The sequence below is a fragment of the Acanthisitta chloris genome, unplaced genomic scaffold (assembly GCF_000695815.1).
Source record: "Acanthisitta chloris isolate BGI_N310 unplaced genomic scaffold, ASM69581v1 scaffold5272, whole genome shotgun sequence".
Classification (NCBI taxonomy): domain Eukaryota; kingdom Metazoa; phylum Chordata; class Aves; order Passeriformes; family Acanthisittidae; genus Acanthisitta; species Acanthisitta chloris.
The window spans coordinates 9,659-33,844 of record NW_008660902.1 but is presented as its reverse complement, the minus strand read 5'-3'; the positions used below and the strand labels follow the sequence as shown (position 1 = coordinate 33,844).

The window sequence follows — 24,186 nt, the reverse complement described above, 5'->3', positions numbered from 1 at the left end:
CAGGAATGGAGAGGAGATAAATTTCATTGAAGGTCCCTCACTGGAAATGTGTACTGCAACCATCCTGTTAACTGACCCAAAGGTCGGGTGTCAGGGTTGCCTTAGTTGAATGAGAAAAGGTCTCTTTTCCAACTAGAACCACAATTTTTGCATTTTAAAGGTGAAAAAAATAAGCCAACCAGAAATAGAAATTTGAAAATCTAAAAGAAGTCCATCAAATGATACATTTGAAATTATCAAAAAAAGTGTACATTTTAGGATCTTAGAGGAAGTTCATTACAAAACATCTGCCAGCTGTCATGAGAGATTAAATTTCAAGGCAGTTTTGGAGAAGTAATGCCCTACTGGGCAGGTCTTTTAACATAATGCATTTCTTAGGTCTTCTGACTGAAGCAAAATGATATCCAAATATCTCCATTTTATACAGTTTTATGAAACTAAATTCTACCTCCTTTTCTTGTTTGAGTAGACACACCCCCTGAATCTCTGGGAGGAAAAGCCTTGAACTATTATACTTCTTTCGGTACAACTCCCTTCCTGTTGCTATTCATAACTCTGAAAAGTCAAACTGAAGAAACAACTTTTGCTCATTATCTTCAATTGTTTTCAATACATTGATTATTTTAATTATATTCTATAATACATCTGCAGCTCACATATCTTTCAATATTATAGAGAGGTTTTAGAATGCAGCACGAGCTTGGGCATCTCTTCTATGGTAGGTGTGTATCTTATATGCACAGGGGAGACCAACTACAAATGGTATTGTGATTATTTTCTAATCAGTTAACCATGGTTTTCGCAGCCTTTTTAATGTTCCCGGACACTTGTCAATTTTGTATTTTGGAAATGTTTTATGGAACATGAAATGTGGGAAGCTTTTCAAAGCAGCTATAACATTTAAAAGTCACACTTCAGTGAATAGTTTAGGTGTAGTTACTGTGGTGATATTAAATGTGAGACTCCTAACAGAATGGGTTAATTGCTCTGGTGCCTAGATAAGTGATAGGACTGTGTTCGTTTTGTGGATTTTTTTTGCCCTTTTTTTTTGGTGGCCTTTGGTAGGGGAGGATGTTGTTTTTTTAAAATGTAAACTGAAATAAATAAACCCACCAAGGATCTGAAATAGTCAGTGCCTTAAGCATGTTGTGGAATGCATTGCTTGCAACCTAGCATTTTCCAACTGCTACAGATACACACTTCTAAGAATAGGCTAGAGTTTTATATCCTACCCAGGCAACTGTGTGGGGAATTTTTAGCAGGGCTCTGAGAACCAGCTTTAGTAGTTGTATAGTTTAGTTGTGTGTCATTAAGTGAAAACAAACACCTCACAACCAGGGCCAAATCCTGTGGAAAGTAACACCCCCCCAGGTACTGTGCTGTCCCTAGTAAGGAAACTACATGTCATATTGTTCTGATTCTTGTTTTCTGATGCTCTCACAGAACAAAAAGGGAACAGTGATGGTGTTTGGGTCTAAGAGGCCTCAGTAGGACAGCAGAGCAAAATTAGAGCCTTGCAGACATATTTTTGTGAACACTTAGTGCCAGGTGTGGTTTGTCTGTATACAAGTGCTGCTGGTGGAAGCCTTAAAAGTACAGATAATTTGTTCTAGAAGATGAGCTGAAGTAGGAATTTCTTAGGAGAAAACCTTTCTTGTGCAGCTGGAGCTGGGGAGGGTGTGGTGTAGCAGAGGCAGGGACAAGACTGGAGGTGGTGAAGCCATTCAGCAACCTGTGCAGGTTACGTCAGTTGATTACCATCTCCTGAGGCATGGGCAGAGCTCTCCCAGTGCTCCTCTGAGAAGCTGCCTAACCTGTCTGTGCCTGTAGCAAAGTCTACCCTGAGCAATGGAGCTCAGATGTTCTGCAAGATGGGATCAACCTTATCTGATAGCTCCCATCAGAGTAAAGAGGAATTACTGCTTTCTCCTCCCACACTTCCAGCCACATTTTCCAGTCACTTCTCTTCCTCTGACTAATCTGTGAATCAAATTTTCTAATCTGTTAGGAAAACAATTAAAAAGAAAACCCAAACCCCTTGAAATCCATGAGTGTCCACTATGCTAGTGAGCTGAATAGGCCCAAATGGGAGATGAGATGAACAGTAGCATTAAAGAGTAAGAAGGAATAGGATTCTGGCTTGGAGATGAGCAGTGAGAGGAGAAAGATGGAAAATTTGGCTGTTTTGGCAGCTGTGAGTTGCTAGATGAACTCGGGCACCTTGCAGGCCTCAGGCTTACCTTACCAAGTGGTCCAAGGACCATGAGAGACCTCATACTGACGTGTATAATAAACATGTATGCTTAGCTATTTATCTGAAACTTGAAGCTCCTGTGAAAACATGATGACCTCAGACTCTGGCAATCCTTCCTGCGCTTCGAGCTTGTCAGTATCCTGCGCTGTGGGTGGGCAAAAATATCCCACATACAATTTGTTTTGCATAAGCCTTTCCAAGTATTAATGGAAAAAAACATGTGATAAGATTATGCAAAACCTTATTGTTAGCAGAGCCGATAAGATTGTTTATGTCCGATAACACTTGTTGCAAATACAGGCCTAGTTTCTTCAGTGAAGACCTGTTGTTTTTGCTGAGGAGTTTTGTTATTTGGAAGCAGTGGCTGAGAAAAGCTCTCGGCTTGTCAATCATTCAGACTGCTAATTTCAGCTGTCCCCTGTTCACTCACACTGCTGGGTAGGTCATCTGAATAACACGGACTCTGGCCGCTGACGCCTGCTGGGGAGCGCCAAGTGATGCAGTGCAAGCAGCTGAAGCTGAGTAGTCATCCAGATGCCTGTGAGAGTATGTCACCAACTCCTATTTTTCAACAGATTAAAGTATTTCACTATTGCTTCTCACAGCACTGTATATTTACTTAACCCTTTACCTTAGAGTGGTGATGATTAACCAAGGGTAAAAAGCTCAGTATGATACAGTTTCCTGATTTTTCTTGTAAGATTTGTTTTGACTGTTAGGATTTCAAACCTGTCTCATAGCTACTTTTTCTTATTGGAAAGATGATATTATCTTCCTTCTTTTCACCTGAATCTGAGATGGATCCTCCTAGTGATATTCTACTGTTTGCTTAGTATTTGCTTAGGCTGAAATCACATGAGAAGTTTGAACTGATTTAACGGCCGCGTGGTGCTGAGAAGAGACATGCTACTTCTCTCTATCCTGGACTTGTATTCCCACAGTTTACATGGCTGTGCTCACTGAATCTGCTCGCTAAGCTGGCAGGGAACTAACCAGGCTAATAGGTGGCTATTGCTAGGCTAATGAGTCAAATTATTGACTAGAGAAGTCTGATGTGTGCCAAAATGTGGTGAAGGGAGAGAGTAGAGGGTGATACTGTGGCTGCTGGAAAATGCAAAAGAGGAGGAAAGAGCAGGGGAAGAGGAGGGACAAGCAGGAAGAAAGGGAAAGTGGTGGTAAACTGTTAGATAAACTAAGCTGCTAAATGTAAATTTACCTTTACAGGCTATTTAACACAACATGAGGAAACCTTTTGTTTTTTTCCCACCTTTTCTTCCCCCTGGAGGCTAAATAGGCCTTTGAAACACTGTTGGCAGATCAAAGGTTAATATTTTATTACCATTCATGAATAATACAAACCATAATCTGGCTGCAAGTTGCATGAAAGAATATTTTTGGGAATATAAAAGCTCTTTTCTTGCTATACCTTCAGATGTGCACAAGTTCTTTACCTGGTGACTTAAGGAAGGCCAAGCTAATCTGCAGCTCATGGTACTGCTTCATTGGATATCATTTCTGGTGAATGTCTTTGCAAGTTTCTCTTCAGACTAGCAAGTAGGATCTTTATTGGTTGGGAGATCCATTGTGGTCTTTATAGATTTCTCACTGTCCAAACACACCTGGAGACTGATAGCCTGCAAAGGCTGGAATTAAATACTATTTTAATCATCTATTTTAACAAAACATTTTGAAATTTGAAAGTGCAACTGTGTTTTGCCTATAGGGGAAGTGACTATTTGAAGAAGGTTTGATGCAGTGTGTTAATCTGGCAAAGGGGTTTGTCGGGTAATTTCTCATTTCACAAAATGTAATAGCTTGGTGCCAAGTGGATCTAGCTATATTGTCAGACATAGAGCTGATGCAGTATTGCATCAAGAAACTTGGGGTTTGGATTACAAATTTAACCCACATTTGCTTATATTCATCACTGGATTGGACATGACCAATGTTGGTTTTTGAAGGAAAAATCAGGAACACTCCAACCATACTAGTTAACAACTATCATACTCTAATTTTGTTGGTCTATTGTCTTATTTTGACTAAAGCAGTTCAGGATTGTAATTAAAAGTTGTCACTATCTCATGGCTGCTCGGTGCTTGCATGACAAGTTTTATATTCTCAGTTTTCAGTGGACTGTCATCAATGGGAGAAGAACCAAAGCATGAGTAGCAGGCACAGTAATCTGTCCTTTCAGTGAAGGAACACCACATGTCAGTGCAAGTAGTATCAACATCTTTTCACACAGTCTACACTTCAAACACCAGTAAAAGTTAAAAATGAATTTATTTATATATATATTTTTTTTTCTGATGAGATTCAGAAATGTTCTTTATGTAAGTGCCCATTCTCCAATTTTAGGAAGTAATTGGTATGTTCATACTAATACTTGGTTCTCTTGGAAGACAACCACTTAAATTAGTATTTCTTGGAATTTATACCATAAATCTCAGTAACTGTTGCAGTGGTTTATTGCTGACTTGTTTAATGTTGTAGCTTGGAAATGGAACAGCTAAAGTTAGATGGACCAAACAACTTCAATAACATCAATTTAGGCCTCCAGGTGACAGAGGGAGGCACTTTGAGGGGCCTGTCTGAAGGAAATGGGACATTAAACACAGCTGAAGGATCTTAGGTCTCTTTAGTCATAACAAATGTCCTATATCAAGGTCATATTATTCTGAAGTGATTCTTTTTGCCAGTTTGAGTGCATGGAATGTATTTCATGGTTGACATAGTTTTATTTCATATGTGTTGGTCTTATCTAGAGAACTTAATGACTTTTAATCATATAGGCATATTTCTTATATCCCCTTCCAGCCCCTCATGAATTTCATAATTCTGTAAATATTTCAGTAAATTAATGACAGGCCATGATTTCAGGTTCCTATTTTGAATACTGGCTGCGACATAATAGGTTAAAAAAATTTAATGAATTTGCATTTTTTTAAGAGTATCTCTCTACCACCACAAATTGAACAACTTCTGAAAATAAGAGATGTCTTGAGGGATGCTGGTTCTTGACAGAGGCAGCAAATGGCTTTTGTAGTAATCATTTTGCTTCGGGGAACTTTAGAAACAGGTTTCCCTTATTGGGAGATCTGACTGCAGGTTTACTGCAGCTAACTAAAACATTTCTGTGAGATATGTGCGTGAGCTCTCAAGAAATGCAATACAGAGCAGGAAAGGAGAAATTTCTACACATCATGACCACAACTCCTAGCTATGTTTAGCTTAGTTTCTCTATGTTTAGATAGTGACTTGAGGACTTGACCTGAAACATAGGTGTGTTAGGGATTTTTGGTGCTGTCTGAATGTCCTGTGCTTGCACTAACTGGTTTCTCCAGCGCTGATGTAATGCCACAGGTGTGTGCTACCCTATGCGAATCAGCCATTACAACTGACAGTGCTGGTAGTGGAATGGGTCTGTTCAGTGCCTCCTGTTAGGGGCTTAAAAGCAACTCTTCTCCCAAGTCCTCATTGCTTTGACTGCAGCCTTTTGTCTTAATTGCCTTACTATTGTGACAGCTTCAGCAAAACTAACAGTGACACCTGGGCTGCTAGCTGGTACTTTCTCCAAACTGAGAGCATGTGCTTTCCAAAAAGCCTTGTGCAAGCCTCAATATCTTCCATCTCCATCTCCCACTTCTGCTAGACATTATCCTAATCCTTAGTCTTACTCCTACCCTATATTAATCCTATAAACCCTAAGCAAATCTGCCTACCTCTGTCATTATTTGATGAGGAAGGTCCAGGGTGACAGCTCTGTGTGCACTGTCTGCACTGACAGGCTACAGTCAAAACTGACCACCGTTTAGCTCTCCCTGTTTAATTGTCCCTAACTTAAGCAATTATGAAATCCACAGGGCAGCTTTAAGCACTCATAAGACATTCTGAAAATGTTCCTTACCTGCTGGACCTTTAGGTTTTGTTGTATATAATGCTTGTGATGCTTGTAGTATGGGACTGTCTTTGAGTGAAATTTAAATTCCAGTTTTGAAACTAACATGAATAATACAAGAAACAAATAGGACAGACTTTGAAAGATCATGAGCATGACTGAAGCAAATGAGATTTTATTCAGGTTACACAGAACTTTCAAAGAGGAATGTGAATCAGTGAAACATCCTTAGTGTTGATTCTTCTTGTTTCCTTTGTAGATAATTACTTTTAATTCTCTAATTAACCTTTTCTTGGAAGTACTGATTCACTTGTGATTTTCTAATTCCTGTAGGTAAAAGCTATCTGTAGTACTGCTTGCAAAAACATTTGGTATAAAAGGAAAATATGCTAGAGACTGACACCAATCTTACTGTGCTGAATCAACATTTTTGGATCCTCTTTCTGTTCCATTCCCCCGTCCCCCCTTTACTGCTACCTGCATCCTGTGAATGAATCCTAAAATTGTTAGATACTACAATCTCTGATCCTGTATTAGCCTCTTAGTTGTATTTTTAAAATCTGGTTCTACCTTTAATTTCCTTACTTGACCTTTTGAATGATTAGACAACAAACTTTTGTTTACAAGAACACTCCTAGCTAATGAAAACAATGACTAATCTCTCTAAGTTACAGTTGCTTCTATTATCTGGATACCCTCAGTTTCAGACATGATAGTGGGATAGGAATTAGTTTAATTCTGGCTTGTGAGACTTTGATTCTTCAATTATTTTGTGATTTAATCATTCTAAATAGTTGGATCCTCCTGAGTAACGAAAAGGTTTGCAACAATTCATGAAGAAGGTGCCATCTCTTTCCATGTGTATGTGGATAAGACCTCTAAGATCATCTGAACTGTCATGCATTCTCGACCTGTAGGCTAAATTAGTAGCATGCCTGGGTTAATTTCAGCACTTTAGAAGTTTACAGAGGGTCTCTGATGGCATCTGCCTCCAATCTGCTTAATTACAAAAGAGTTAGATTTGCTTAATCACAAACCAGTTAGATTTGCTTAATCAGGCTTTTGGGTTTTTTCCTTTCAAACTCTGGTTCACAAGACTCATAACAATAACAAAGCCTTATGCAGGAACAGCTGAAGATCTCTATTTTCCTTTGGATTTCTGTGTATCATGAAGGTTCTTCATTAATAGCATTCCATATATTTTCACTGACAATTATGCCTACACATGGCAACTAGACTTTTGCCTTGGCCTTCTGCAATTCAAAAATGACAGACTGCTCCATATGTGGTTTGTAGTTCCAAGACAGTGAATTGTATGTTTTTCTAAAGTCTCACATGTATAAGAAACATAATATATATATATCTATAGTGGTTTGTAGTTCCAAGACAGTGAATTTTATGTTTTTCTAAAGTCTCACACATGTAAGAAACATAATATATATATATATATGTGTGTTCCAGGTAGGTGGTGATTTTGGCAGTCGGCTGTTAGTATTATAATACCATTTACAGTCCTATTGTACCAGTTACAGAATGTATTTGCAGAACAAGTTTGTTGTGACAGTTGCTGAATCCACTTGCTTGCAGCCTTCCTTTTGGAACTTTGTACATTTTAAAACGTTTATAATCCAGAGCCAGTGATTTTCAGTTAGGGGCTGGATTTGCCTTTTTTTTTTTTTTTGGTGGTGTGAGGAAAGAAATGTGAGTATAAAGACTGTATCTTTTCACTATCTTTTCATGAGCCTAGATGAATTGTGAATGAGTCTGTGTAAGTCAGGAAAATCAAGGCTGCACTATTGTGTATTTCTTGCTTCCCATCTGACAGATGGGGAGAATGGTACTTTCCTACCTCACAGAGAAGAGTGCCATTGTTGAAAATAGACTGCTCCTTGCACAGCCATTTAGATGAGATTTGAATTTGAAGTGTACCTAAAATGATGGTTAGTCATTTGATAAAAGAAATGTTGGAAAAAATCCCTTTAAACAGCCTTTTTGATTTATAGATGTCCATGCAAAATAAGAATTGCAACCAACCATAGCAATAATGGAATACTGCCAAGACTGTGCTACCAAATTTCATGCCATCCCAGCTCAGAAGAGAATAGAAACAGCTGCTGGACTTTTATTGAAAACCCTGGAAGTCATAAGCAAGTGCTCAGCATGAAGTATGAGCTGCCTATATTTCAAAGGGTGTCTCTATTCTATTTTATTTCTGTTGCAATAGGGTGCTGTGCTTTACTGGTCTGCAGAACTTTATCTTTTAACAAATTATTTTGGATGGCATGGGCCCAGCAGTAGGCTAATGTACTATAGTCATCATTAGCAAATGTGCTTTGCCCTTGAACAGTCTCCTATGCTAATCATTTTATGCCATTACCCTCCTTTTTCAGGAGTAGCTGCACTTGCTGAAAGCAGCCTGGCCCTGTCGATTTGCCAAGGGAAGGTCCTGTCATGTGATCTAGTCCCTTCAAAAATGTCTCTGTGTGGCTTGGCTGACTTCTCAGTTCTTTGCATGCTGAGACCATTTGAACTTAGCAGGCTGACTATCTTCACAGAGGGCTAGAGTTCAGATGATCTTAGAGGTCTTTTCCAACCCTTCATGATTCACTGCTCTCATCTTAGTGCTCTTTCTAAATGGCTGTCAGACTGATGTCATACATCAGATGATGACAGCACTTGGTTTGGTGATGAGGCATAAACGTATCAGTAAAATGTGTACCTATCACTGTAAAATCCATAAATCCAGATAGCCTTCTTATGCATGTATCTCTGTAAATAGTTGCTCCTTTATTCAGAGGTCTGACTGTGCACAGAATTGCAGTCTGTACAGTATTTTACAATCAGTGAAGCATATTGTGCTCTAGTCATACTGGGTGTTTTACAAACCTTGGGCAGGCAGTGGGGCCAGTGGTGAACTCATAAATGAAGAAAATGAAAGGGGCATTCATGAAAGTCTTGGCTTTGGATCTGTGGTGCTTTGTACGTGCTACCTTTTTTGATGATGTTAGAGACCTTATCAACACCAGGCAAAGTGTGCTATTAGAAAACATGTATTTAATGTACTTTAAATAACATGACATGATTCAATGTTTACTGTGACCAAAGCTCATGTAAAACTAGCTGGAATTACTTGGCCTTCCACTCCCTTAACTTTAGCTGTAACTAGATAACTCCTTTTTGAACTCAGCTGTCTGTATATATTCCACACAATAGCCTGGTTTATGGTGGCTTTGGTGTTTTTTTTCAAACAATGCTTTCCAGTTTGGGAAAGATGCAGAACATTTCACTGCCTGAAAATTTACAGAATTTAATGGGAAAGGTAGAGCATAGTGAGTCATGGTCCCAAACATCCAAAATATGAGAGTTCTTTGATGTTTCTGATGAGCAGTCATTGGTAGTGAGAGATTCATCTGGGCTGTAGTACTAACAATGAGCAAGATGAGAGGAAAATTAACACCAGAAAGGGATTTAAGACAAGAAAAAAAAGTAAAAATTAGAAAACCATACAGGAATCCCACTACCTACTTTTGATTAATTTTGTTTCATTTTACTTTTGATGCTATTTCATGTCAATGACTAAATTATAGGTGTACCTTAACACCTCTGGAAACATTCAAATACATCATGCTTGAACTTCTGATAGACATCTTATTATAATTTGAACCTCAAGAACACATAAAGTGGGGAAGAGATCATGAGGATCAGAGATCATGATGTACACTAGGAAAAAAAGTTAACTGCTACATGAGAAAGTAAGTTGCTGAAGAAGCAGTTTCATGATCTATGGTTTGGCCTTTTGTCTGGCCTTCAGCAGGTATATAATAACAAAGCTTGAAACCTCTTTGATCAGCAGTTCGGCTCCCACGCTGGGAATGAGGCAGGGCTTGCTCAGCTGATACCTCATTCTGACAAAGAAATTGAGTTACAGGATGGACATAGAGCAGGAGTTGATGTGGCATCAGTAAGAACAGGAGTAGAGCAAACTTCTACCAACTACTGTTTGTAGGAGAAGTGCATGGAAAGGTTAATCAACAGCACCTCTAGTATTACTTGTTCAGCTGCAGTGAAGGGAGCATTTTCAAAAAAGGAAGCACAGAAACTGGCTTTCCTCCCAGGATGAACCTGCTAGGGCTTGTCAGTCTTGGCTGTGTATGGTGGGTGGGTAGATTCTAGACATGTTTTGTCAGACCCTGGCAGGGTCTGCACTGCCTATGAAAGAAGACTGAGTTGTGTTCTGACAGGTAAATATGGGCTGACACAGTAGCTGTGTGGAAATAACACAATGACACAATCATCAGACAGCATGAAACTCATCGAGAGTAGAAAGACACTGCTTGAGATGGGAATCTAATGTAAGAGAGAGTTCTTCCTCTTTTGAAGTCCTGATGTGGTAATGGTTCTTTCTGAGGGTGCCTGCAATTCCCTTTGTGTGTTTCTGTACTGGATTAAACTAATGTTGACAAGGAAGTGTCCACAGGTACTTGTGTACCGTGACTCTGAGAGCCATGTGTGTACTAGCACACACTTCATAGTGATTGATTGTGATCCTTCCAGCCTGAAGCATAGGGAAATTAATGTTTACACCTCAGTGTGGCTAGGACTTAATTATATGGAACCCGAAATTTATGAAACCTCAATTTATAGAGCCTGATCCTCTGAGTCTGATCACTGGTTCAGATCTAGCCTAAGTGCCCTAAATCTTATGTGAAACCTTCAAGTTTCTGTCAACAATCCACAGAATCAGGGCTGTTTGTGAGCAGCTCTGGGGACTGTCAAGCAGCATGAGGTTCCAAGGAACTTTAGTCCCCTGAGTTACAGCACAAAGTTTGCTCCTGGAGGTGGAGGGGAACTATCTTTAATTATTTGTAGAGATCAAATTTATTAAAGAAGGTTCTGGCTGTGCAATGTAATTTCTTTATAGCATCCACTGGGATACTGCAAGCTTGGACTGAAGAAGGGACCAGCCAAAGAGCTTAGCAGCTCATCTGCACTGAGTGAGTCAGCCAAAAGAACATTACTCTTGTAGTGCTCAAAATTGACTGAAAAGCTAGAAGTAATTTTCAGTTGAATGCTTAAGGTAGGTTTTGACTCATTCATAGACTCCTGGGAGTAGTTTTCTAGAATAACTTTTCATGTACATGTCTTTCTAAAGACACAAATATCCCCCTAGCACTGACTTTGTAAGGAAGATTATAATTTTCTTTTATTTTGAGATATGCTATATAGTTATGCTAGGAGTAATAAACAACCTGGATTTATCCTCTACCTGGGAGCCCTTGAAAAGCTCTGTGTAGATGGGAATTAATAACTTCTTATTGCAGTTCAATTCTTACCTTAAGAAGGTAATTTCTGTGTACTCTGTGAACCTCCTGGAAAGAAAGTGTTTGTTTTGAAACAAAAATTCCTGAACTTCAACCAGAAATTCCACTTAGGGAATTGACTATCCATCTTTATGCTTAGTTTTGCATGGATCACAATGCGTATACCAAACCAGCAACCACGGATTATTAGTCTAAGCATCCCTAAATACTAATTCTTAAGTACAGTAATATGTTGATAGTTATAGTTTAGTTTTTGTTTCACTGTGCAAAACAACATCTTGAAATACAAGGACTGATGAGAAAAAATTTCTCATCCCTATAATGGGAGTTTCTCCAATGGAATCTGCTGACTCTTTTTGGACTTCGCTGAGCAATCCCAGGGCATTGTGATCTCTACTATGCAGGAACTGAGGAGGCAAAGAGCACCTAGAAATTAAGTATTTGTAGTTCAAAACATGTAATTACAAATGCTGTCTGGGCAGATTCAAGCTCAAGCTTGTTGCCTCGAGATAGAAAATATGGGAAATGGCAGCTATGGTTTAAGTCTATAGAGGAGTATATTTGCCCCCTGCCCAAATACAGGACAAGCTACATTAATGTGCTTCAGTACATTGAATTACCCTGCAGCACAATAGGGAGTATCTGCCAAGTTTTTTAGAAGATAAATCTTTGATTTCTAGCAGCAGCATGTGAGCAAATGGCAGTTAAGACACACACACACATCATCATGGCTATTTTGTAGTCAACTAGGAGCTCTGCACTCGCTTCTTTAGGGGAAATGGAAATAAGATTCCCTTGGTGTTTCCCAAGTCTTTTTTATGTTTCTTTTTTGGCTAGTCAGCTGTTACCAAAACAAACAGGGCCAAATTCATTCTTTGGGTATCTTTGAAGTCAGAGGAGTTATAACTGTACTAAGTCCCAAGCTTCTTAATATAAAGACTGTGCTTTTTGAGGGCTTTTCTCTCCTGGATGCTGTGTTTAGTGTGGCTTTTCATTATTCATCATGACTCATGCTGCTGCCTGTTCAAAAGCTGCACTTGCCAAGAAGTGGTTTTGCCTTTTCTCAGTTTTCAGTTAAACATGAAAAAAGTCTCATGAAACAATGAAGAATCATGCTTAGGCTCATCAGTATGCTGTGGGTTAAGGAGAAGATGGGTCAGCTAGGGTAAAAGGCATTTCAGTGACAATGTTTTGTTTCCATTGCTGCATTTAAAGGTCTCTTGATGTCCAAAAGACTCCATCATTCCTTTTGCTATGTGAGTGCTGTCTCTTTATGTCATCCTCTCTTCTGTGTGTAAAAAGTCACGATAGGCCTGGTGTCTTTGCAGTCTTTGACCTAGGTTACAGTCAAGGTCACTAAGAGGGAATAATGTTTGTTCTCCTTTCCCCTGACTCTTAATGTAGGGACTGATTTTATCTACCTCTTAAAAAAGTACCTCTACCTCTATTACAAAAAGTAATAGAAGTTGTTTGCATAAATGTTTGCGTGATCCCACTAGGAAGAGAATAACCCACGTTCAGATTTTTTTTCTACTAGCTGCCCCATATTCCTTGTGATGGCTTTTTCCTTGGAGAATTAAAATGTTTTTTCTGTACCTGATAATCCTCATGGTAGATTTCCCACAGTACTCCAACTTTAGCATCACATAAGGATTTCAACAGGACTGACCCACATCACTTGCAACCCAGAGGAAGTTGCAAATACACGGCAGCCAGGTCTATGTAGCAGGCAAATACTTACCTTCGAGTATTTGCTGTAGGGATGCCATGACAGTGAAACTAACTGATGGAAAAGTCCAGCTTTGGAGACAAATGTTTGTCAGTTTTCCTACTTTATTCTCTCTCATGTAATATCTGCTGTATTTTCCAGCTTACTCTTTGCTGAGCTACCACTGCCAACATTAGCTGTTTCCAGACTAATGGAAACTTTCTTCTGAATGAAGCAAGTTGTAATGCCATCAGTTTGAAAATGGAAAACATCTGTAATCTTTACATACAAAGAAATGAGATCTTACCATAAATACAGAATCAAAGCACTCTTTGTACCCAGACCTCAAACACATCTTTGAAACAGCCATGAGCTGGAAAAATGTTTGGGAATGTGAAGGAAGTTGAGTGGCCTGAACATCTCATCACAAAATGCGAAGTTATTATTTTATTTTGCTTTTGAGCTCTTTATTCCCACAGGATGGCCTTTTGAAAAAGGAAATGTAGCAAACAGGAAAAGAAGGCATTTAAGTAAGAAGCACAACCGTAGCCTGAATTGTTGGCTTGGTCTTATCACATTCTCAATAGAGGAATGGAAGATGAATGGAATCACACCCAAATTCCATTGCAGTCATCAGCAGAAACTTTAGAACTGGGCATAGGGACCACGTGTCCACCTCCATGTGCAGCTGTTAAAGTGCAAGGATCTCTGAGCCTGTGTCCTGATGTAATTTTAGTTGGATGATCCTGTTCTATAAATGGGAGTGGTCAGGTATTATGGGTGCAACCACAGTGACAGAGATGTCTGTAACCTATCTAAGAGAGGTCTTGTGTAATTTTTGTGACAGGGATTCAGGATCCTACAAACCTGACTTTTTTTGCTCTCCAGTCAGCATTTTCAGGCCTTCCAAAAGAGCATGACTGCTGTGTTTATTGTTTTTCTGCAATCTGCAGCCAAAGTCGCATAGTATTTTGTTCAGGGTAGAAAACTATGATCTTTTTGAGTTGTTTCTCAGATTTACCTAGTGTATGGAATAATTGTATAGTTAAGTAGTTTTGCACATTTAGAAATGCCTCAATTAGAAAACAGAACTGCAGAAATGAAGCTACAAATAAATGGGCATGTAAAAATATTCCAGCTGTCTGTAATGAGCTTTAGACGGACCAGATTTCATAGTTAAATGTTAAGATATTGAGATCTCCCTGACTTAAAACCAGATTAGGAAATGAAAATGAATTATGGATTATCCACTGAAAGCTCCCTGACTTAAAACCAGATTAGGAAACGAAAATGAACTATGGATTATCCACTGAAAGAATTGTCATTCTGTTTATGTACATATATCATAGAGAGGGCCCTGTTTCTGTAGGTTTCATGTGAGAGCTTTGCATATTCATATGGGCTCTGTAATTGCTAGAACTGGTTGCTTTGTAGGAATAGTGCATGACTAATAATCCATCTTTTGATATCTGGATCCCAGCAGACATTTTGAGAAGTTAAAGAACTCTGCAGTACCTTCTGTGTGTTTGTTTTAGTAAGAACACTCACTGACAGGTCTGTGAGTGCTTGCTATGTCAATGATCTCTCCTAAGTTTTTTTTGTATTTGTTAATAGGCAAAAAATTGCTGTGGTGTGCTCATTTCAGACCAAAAATACATAGCAATGTTATAGAGGTAAACCTGGAAGAAATTCACCTCCTCTTCCATGATTTAATTTGTCCAGAGGTCTATGTTAACTGTTTCAGTCAATGCATGGCTTGTCCAAAGTAGATAACTGCATAAATTTGAGAATTAAGCTATCAGCATAGCACTGCTGAGTTCAGTTAACTTATACCTCAATGAATCCATAATCAAATGTTTTGAACCTCTTTGCACTGCTCGACACACTTTAGATGTTGGACTATTGTTATTACTGTCCATAAAGCATGAGACTTTCCTATGCTGGGAATATTCCTTATCAAATCTGGGTAATCTCTCTGTTGAAGTCTCTCTCAGTCAACAGATGGAGTGGGAATCTCCCTAGTTAATGGCTAATAGGTAATTGCTGCTCATTAGCGGTTTCCCTTTCATACTTCTTGCTTGCCCTCTAGCCTCTGGGAAACTTGATTCTTGCAATCTCCTTAGTAGTCAGTATGGATAAAGGTACTGCAAGGTGTGCAGGAATTATAAGGGGTAGGAGGAACTGTGTTGGCTTTAGCGTAAGCAAAGGAAGAACTTTCCAAAATGTAGTAAGTGAAGGTTAGATGTTACACGTAGGAAAAACCCCACAGCCACACCTTCCTAGTGTTTGCTAACCATCACATTGTGCATTGTCATGTATGGAAATATATAGTAATGGAAAATCTGACACTGTATATCCATAGCAGATTGTGAATTCCCTCTGGAATTCCAAGACCTGAAGTGTCTTTAAACAAATGGAAGCATCTCTCTTACATCACGAGCACATTCTGTGAGTACCAGTTTACTCTGATCCAAATGCTTCCATAAAGTTACTGTGATTTGTTTCAGAAAATACCACCTGGAAACAGCTGGATAGGTGTTGAGCTATAATTACTACCACTGAGTCCTGCTATGTAGCACTGCTGGAAATTGTGTGCACTGATAGACCACAGTGGAACAGCCTATTATTGCTGTCACTCTGAGTCAGTACAGACTTCCCCTCAACACCCAGCCTTCCTACCCTCCCCTGAACCTTTTACCTTCAGTCTTTCGTGACATGACCTATTATGCCTTTTCTTTGCTGCTTCCAAGTACTTAAATTAGTGAAATCATACAGGCTCCTGTTGCTCTGTGTGCAGATAAACTTTGCTATCAGCTGCATAGCTGGTTGTGACTGATTTATACAAGTCCCAGCCTGAAGGTGACATGGACAGTGCCAGGCAATCACTGCTGTTTGCTCTCTGCCTCTTGCTCTATATAGTCATGTTCTGTACAGTCAGTCACAGTCCTACCAGGAACTTAAAAAACCCCATCTTTCTGATGCAGACTGGAAGAGGAATGGCACTAGAGCACTGCTGAAAATCTGGAAAGTCTCTGTTTAGATCCTGGATTTCTGAGAGGAATTTGCTGTGACACAGCCAAGAGGGGCACACAAGCACTGAGACAACTTTATATGTCCTATTTTATTTTTTCCAGGAAAAAGGCTATAAAAATCAATGGCTGCTTGTTGGACTAAGCTGACAGAATTTGATGTCAGCCTTTTCTGTGCCTGGAGTTGGATTTATTTTCATTTTTAAATTAAGTGATACTTTTAAAACCAAAGGGAGTAAAATTCTTCACTACATTAACTTGCATCTGCTTAATACCTCCAACAGGAAGTTGGCAGAGCAGTCCTTTGTTGAGATAGATATCCTGAGATTGAACTAATTACACCCCAATATTTAGAAGTTTGTGGGAGAAGGTCATTCCACCAGTTTCATGTGCAAGTTTCACTATAAAAGTAGGGTAGATTCCCTCTGGAGTCAGAGTAGATGGGCAGCTCCAGAGGGCAATTTGACCATTCCTAAAAGAGATTGATTGCTTTCTGGAAGTGGTTGACTCCCTTTGCTGACTACAGAGCCTGTTTCTGCCATGTTAGTTTTCCTGTTGATGAAATTATATTCTTGGTTATTTGCATATAAAACTCTCCAAACAATGCAGGTTAGAACAAGTCTAATATGTGGGCAAATGAAAGTCCACAGACTTTGAAAATATATTAAATAAATATTTTAACATGAACAGAAGCATTCATGTTGCATTTTCATATTAGTGTAAATTCTTTATTCCCCCTGATATGAGCATTCAGGAGTGTTATTCAGGAGTCTATTGGACTGTTGACTACTGTGAAAGCTAGGAAAACTGCAATGCCATCCTGGAAGGGAACCAAGCTGAGTCTCTATCTATTATCCCTTTGCCAATGCTACACAGCTCAGTACTGATACTTCTGACAAAGGCCTTCCAGCCTCACAGTAGGCAGATAAAGAATGATCTGCTCTTTCCTATTCCCTCATGGGTCTTACCTGTTCTGTTGCAATTAAAGATTGGTTTGAATTTGGAAACATTAAGTAATTCTACAATGCTGATCATCTAATTGAACTTGAAAATTCTGGAAATAACTACTCAATCCTGTTTCAACAGCCTCTGGTTCAACAGTTTGTTTACACAGTGAGTGTAAATGTATTATTTTCATTTTTCTACCCTTCACTTTTCTGAAATGCTTTCTTGCTCTTGAACAGAGATGAACACAGATTAGGAGATGTGCATCTTCCTACTTTGCTTATTTCTGCAGTGTTTCTAAAATAAGCAATTTTAATATTGTCTGTTTTTCAAGGAGTATTTTATTTACCCTTCTGCAAGTCTGTTCTAGTTCTCCAAAATCCTTTCCCTAGGTGCAGATATCAGAGTGCATATAATATTCTAGACAAATTTGTGCTAATGATTTCTATAAACACATTTTAACATTCTGTTATTCATGGTTTCAGCCTTTACATATCTTCTTTGCATTTTCGGCTACAACTATGTACACAGTTGCATTTCACTTGCATCTTCACTTGCCTAAGATAATGCTGGTGTCCATTTCTTGACCAAATATTGCCATGTAAACATACCTACAGCCACTTCAGTGTTCAGCAAAGTGTCCTAGAATTCAAACAATATTCATCAGGCTTTGATTTTCCTTTCTCATCTTTGTGTCCATTCACCTGGTGTGCTTGGATTGCTTTGTGTAAACACCTCAATTTTTATTGTGATGTGTATGGTGTGTTGATTGATAGTGGAACTCAGATTCACATTCCTAGGTAATCTGCATAGGAGCACTTTAGTTTGTAGCTTAGCATATTAAAGAAAAAAATCGTTTTTGTAGCTTAGCATATTAAAGAAAAAAACTCATATGCTATGTGTATTATTTAAATGAAATAATGAACACCAACAGCTATAGTAAAAGCATGGGAGAAATCTGGTAATTTCTAAACCAGTTCCTAATTCATCTGCTTATTTCCCTAAAACAGACAAATGTCTCTAACAAAACAGATCCAAAACAATGAATGTCCAAGGCTATAATTTACCACAGGCAGGCAAAAATTACTGTAGTCCCTTTTCTGCTCTGAGACTTTAATCTCGAATGGATATTCTGAGTATCACTATTAAAGCAGGATATGACAGAAAGGTAAACAGGGGAAATGTTTTCATGCAAATGGAAAGACTCTTGCATTTAAAAGCAGCAGGCAAATTCTATAGACAGGTTGGGGGCTAGGGAGGTTGAGGGGCAAAACGCAACAGAGAAAATTGAGATTGAAATAAAAGGACAATTTGAGGATCTAACTTAGGCAAGTGAGAGAAGCCTGAAATTATCTTTTTCAGTAAGTTTAAGAGAAGATTAAGGTGCTGGAGTGCTTGAAAGGTGAAATAACCAATTTTGAAAGTGAGAAAAGCTGAGCAGGAATTGTAATTTATGGAGGTTAGGGACTGAGAAGTTAGGTCAGACATAAGTTTCAAGAGAATGTGACTTCTGATAATGGAATCATCACATAAAAGAGCAGGAAACTCAGTCTGTGTGATGTTTAAGACAATCCATTGCTGGATGTAGCTCTGAGGTCCAAAGAAGTTGCACAAAGGCAGAAATAGTCTTTGTTTATACTTGTTACTTGTGATGGTTCTCCTCACAGTGCTTTTTGATACCTTTCCTGATCATACAGAATGTTTAAACTAGAAATGGCTAATTAGACTCTCATATTAAAAGAAATTATTCTAGTTCTAACAGTGAAAAATTCTGGTTTAAATTAAGGCAAATGGCTAATTAGACTCTCATATTAAAGAAATTATTCTAGTTCTGACAGTGAAAATTCTGGTTTAAATTAAGGTAAGGTCAGAGCACAATCTGTATATCTATGGAAGCTGTGATTATTGCTATGTATTGCTGCTTTGCTGATGGCCATATCAGCACAGTGACCACTGTGTCTCTTCTGTATTCAAAATCACTCTCTAATACTGTTCAATGTCACAGAAGGAGGTTTAGAACAATTAGATTAAATTTAACTGCATTTCAATAACCCTTTCTTCTCCACCAGTCTTTCTATCCTATCTCCCCCTATTTTCCCCTTGTCTTTCAAGAATAGCTATAGTCACAGTCACACAGATGCTTTGAGATTTATGTAGTTCTAACTTTGAAATAGATACTTATCTATTCTGAGCTGGCACAAATGCATCAAAGGTGTAGTGCATTCATACAAACAGTTCTCTGTCCTGTCCTCCCACGTCTGAAAGCACAAGAACTCATAATCCAGACCCACACCATAACTGTAGGTGTATATACTAGGAAATTTTTTTTTTAGTAAGTAAGAAAAGCAGAATGAAGAGCAGGATCAAAATACTATCTAAAGACAGATTTCAATAGTCACATTTCTTAAAAGCACTATGTAGCGTAAATTGATTTTAAGACATTGTGGTCTTACCTTTTTTGTCGTTGAAGTTCAGAAACCAAAGTGTGAGACTGCATTTTGATGTCACATTTATCACTACCACTTTGCAAATAACAACAGGCTAGAGAACTGGAAGCAGTACAGTCTGAGACAATAGATCCTTTTGATGCTCTGTTATTGTGCTTTCTGCATGCACATATCCATCCAGGTGAAGTCTGACCTTCTTTTGTGGGGTTAAGACAAACAGATGGACACAGATATTTTAGAAATGTCCATGGAGGGCTAAGGAATACTTGCTAAAGACTTTTCCTCTGATACGTCAGTTATCTTGGGGACCTACTTGTGTTGTTAGTCAGTTATATTCTAGTAAATATTTAACTTGCTAACTAACAGACTTGAGGCTGTGTGATTTATAAGTGGGTGTAACACTCACTTTGGCATTTATTGTGGCCCTTTGTTCTGGACATAGCTGAACTAAATTAGCAGGTGAGGTAAAGATTGTGGTTTACTGTAATGTCTGGGCAGATAAAAATGATAGACCGGTGCTAAAGGTTGCTTTTAACAAAAATGATAAACTTCATTTCATGAACTATTTTAAATGAAATAGATATGTTGACAATCTTCAGGAAAAATCACAGCAAAATGGAACTTCTGTGATCAGGAATGCTACATTTTCTTAAAGATACAATGACAATACTATATTGGATATGTAATCAATACATGTTTAGTTTCATGCAAAATTGCTTTGAAAGCAATAATTTCATGGCACAGTTTGGTTTTCCTGTGTCAAGTTTCATGACACGTTGATTTATTCATCTAGCAGTGTGTGATGAATGAGAGGAAACATGACTCTGTTTCTGTCAGGATGCTGTAATTGCCCTCTGAGCCTTAGCTCAGGCTCTGAAGGATTCAGCATACACTTCCATAACAGAATATCTCCATCAAATCTGCAAAGGATTTGGCCAGAACAACATGCATTCTCAAATATTCAAGTTGCATATTGGACAAATGAAAAATTTGCAACAGATGCATCAGGAACAAAGAGTTAAGGGAGTGGGGAACAGGTTAGAAATGTGAGGGGCTATTGCCCCTTGCAGTGGAGTTGTCAGATTCCCCAACCCCTGAAATGTGTATCTCTGATCTACAACAGGAAGACACAATCTTTTTAGTTCTTTCCATTCTGGCAACATGGGATTTATCTGAGACGTGGAAATATTCAAAGGCCAGGTGGGATTTTTTGTGTGTTTTGTCATATAAGTAAAAGTATGTTGGCCCAGGCTTTGTTTAGCACAAGAACACCAGCTGTGTGACAATCTGTGCCCAAGTCTATGAGACTTGTGCTGGCTGATACAAACTTTGCTCTGCCAGCAGTGTACCCCATTTCCCAGAGGGAACTCCTGCCGTGTGAGGTTCCCAGCTATAAATTGGGTCTGTTCCTTTCTGTTGGGGAGATCTACCGATTTGGGACTCTCTACTAGTCACAGAGTTTTGGCCTCCTACCAGCAGAGCTGAAGGCTGTCATGGTACCACGTCCTAGCTTTCCTTCTTGACTTCTTCCCATCTTTTGGGTAGGTAAACATGAAAGAACTAGAAAATATAGTGTTGTAGGTGTCCTTTCTTCACTTGGCCAGGTAGGACTCCTAAAAATCCTTTGCTTCTTTGTATATATTGTCCTAGTTATTTGTCTTCAGGAAAAGATAAGAAAAATACGTTAAATACTAGTAAGGAAATAATTTCCAAGGAAATTAAACGCATAATCTTTAACTACACTGACTTAAATATCATATCCTTTATTCAAGATTTGCACTTTTGGATTGCATAGGAACCAGATGTTGCAATTTGTAAAGTTTTTCCTTTGAAAAGAATTGTCTGCACTCAAATCCTCGCGGAAGTTGCATAGGAACCAGATGTTGCAATTTTTAAAGTTTTTCCTTTGCAAAGAACTGTCTGCACTCAAATCCTCGCGGAGGGTCCATAGTGTGTGCCCGTGGTGTGGGTGAGTGGAGAGGGATCGTCCCTGGAGCTCTGGCGCGATGTCTCCCTCTGGCGGCGCCTTTTGGAATTTTTTTTATGATCCCCAAAAGATACATATGTATAACTATTTTTTTTGCTCGAGCCTATCAGCCTTTTTTAAAGAGAGTCAGAAGTGAAATGATGGTTTTATAGTTATATAATTTATGTGCATCCCCCATATATATCTATATGTTTACTAAAGACTTACTGTGTCCCACACTCAAGTGTTACTTACACAGGTTTAATTGTGATCTACTGTGAATGATTTGGTCAAATCTGGCCTGAGTGATGACACTGAAACCAGGATGAGAATGTAATGAACTTACACAAATACTCAGAAAAGACTGGACAAAACAGAGAGGTACCTGCCACACTGTGACTGGTAAGACAATCTCCCTTTCTTCATAACATAAATCTTTTTATGTTTATTCATGAAATCATTGTCTGAGTCTATGTGATGCAAAAGGCAGGAGGAACATGCAGTTAGTGCTCTACAGGTTCTAATTTGGACAATCAAAACTATGCATAGACGTACATTAAAGACCACAGGCCGTGCTGACTTTATATTGTGACTTTTTTCCTCATGCAGTAGTGTCTGTAGCTTGAAATCATCTTAATATTATTTGTTGTACTACAGGAACTCTTTTTGTCTGAAGAGATAATTTTTGTTCCCAGAACTACTATACAGTATTATAGATGTCATGATACTTCTGTGATTACTTTCTTTTGACTCTTGCTGCTATTAATTTTAACACAAAGCAGCTTAAAAGCAAATAATGCCTTTTCCTCCTCTGTTAAGATACCTGTTTTACTGTTGCTCAGTTTAAGCAGAACAGAAAAGCAGTGGGTTGGCAATTGAACAGCTCAGGGCAGCTGATGGACTTATGCTTCATTATTTTTTGTTCAACTGGTCAGGTCTGAGAGGCAGTAGCAAACTGTGTGAAGTTTCAGCTTTGCTAGGTAGTTCTCATGAAGTACCCCCTAAATCAGTGAAGAGCTGTACATACTTGGACCTTCTTAAAATTGGGTAAAAATACTGAGATATTGAAATGCAAATTTACGGCTTGAATTGAAGTCTCTACAGATTTGCAAATATTGCCCATGATCATTAAGAACTGATCCATTGCCATGGATAAAGAATGTGTTTAATTTCACACCAGATCACCTTTTGCACTAGTATTCTTGAAATTTCTTAATTAAGAAATTCTTAAGTGTGTTGTAAACATTTCCAAACAAATATATACAATTACTATTGTCTTCTAGCCTCCCACAGAGTGCTGAAAATAGATTGTTTTGGAGTTTTGTTACTATATTTAATTTCTGCCTGAATAAAAGTATTTTATTCCTACTGAGGCTTGACAAAATACACTTGGTTAATTTTGTGGGAATAGATACAGAAAAACTGAGAGCGTCAAAGGTCTTATCCTGTAAAAAATCCTGATCTTTTCTCTGTCACTTGAATGTCACTGGAGAAAGATCCAAGACACTGGAGGAGACACTTCTCTTGGTGCTTAGCTTTGTGGCTTATACTGCATAGCCTCTCTTGTTCGATTAAAATGTAAAAGCAATTTTTACCCTTAAAGTGAATAAAATTGCCTTAAATTGCCTTATTCCATTATCTTTAATTTTAAAAAATTGCCTGCCTATCTGTTTGTCTTTTACATAGCAGCACCTCACTCTGGAAGGTGCATCCTGATTCCATTTTCAGGGTGCATCTCTGAGTATAACACAGAATTCTTTTTCTTGGTATATTCTGCTGTAAGGATCTCATACATAAGAATTTATAGTGTGTCTAGATTAGAAATTTATTTCAGATCAGGAATGTTCTTCTGAAGCTGATCTGTTGTCCCTGCTAATTGTGCCTTGGTCATGTCATGGAGCAGTCTTGGGTTGCTTTATTGGATCTCTTTCAGATGAAACTGAAAGGACAATGTGTTCTAAGAGCATGTTAAATTCTCACTGAGTGCATTCAGTCCCTAGTGGGACCTGATTTGTTCTTTTTTTTGAGATAAGCCCCCATGAAATATGCATGATGAGGATGTCAGGTCATCAGCACCAACTGTTAACCCCAGTCCTTACTGATGTGTCCATGCCCCTGTGTTAACGGTTCTGTTTAGCAGAGGTGGTCTCTGTCTCTTTGGCCTTAAAGGTCCTTGTGGACATGTGTCTTAACAATTAGTTTTCTGTGAAATCACACATCCAATTGCACTTTTTCTATATTAGGAGGAAAGAAGGAAAGAAATAAATTATTTGCCAGAGTCCAGTTTGAGGCTTTACTGTATATGTGTCAGATTGTTCAGTGCTGGGATTCAGCTTTGCCTAAACTGGAGAAGCTGGAATCAGCTGTGTTTGGGTTCAGATTATCCCCAGAATCAGAGCATTCCCCAGGTACTCTGTGGAGCTTAACATCCAGCTTGCCCCTTCTATACAATGTAATATTTGGTGCCTATAGGACACTTCAGAGCAATGTTGAGGTGACTCTGGTTTTCTGGTTTTTATCATGATTTGGCACTTGTAGTTTTATACTATGGTTGAAGCTAGTGTTCATTAATGTATCTGAGGTTGATGTGTCCCTAGCACCTAAAACCAGGAAGTAAT

General features: G+C 38.6%; 1 protein-coding gene across 1 annotated transcript in view; it reads right to left on the bottom strand.

The window, feature by feature from the left end:
- Nucleotides 1-19,681, bottom strand: part of PALMD (palmdelphin) — a 48,946-nt gene extending 29,265 nt beyond the window's left edge. The window contains exon 1 of the mRNA XM_009069996.1: nt 19,609-19,681. Within this exon, the coding sequence (XP_009068244.1) occupies nt 19,609-19,652 (44 nt within the window). The 5' untranslated portion in view covers nt 19,653-19,681. The remainder of the gene's footprint in view (nt 1-19,608) is intronic.
- Between the last annotated feature and the right edge of the window lie 4,505 nt (nt 19,682-24,186).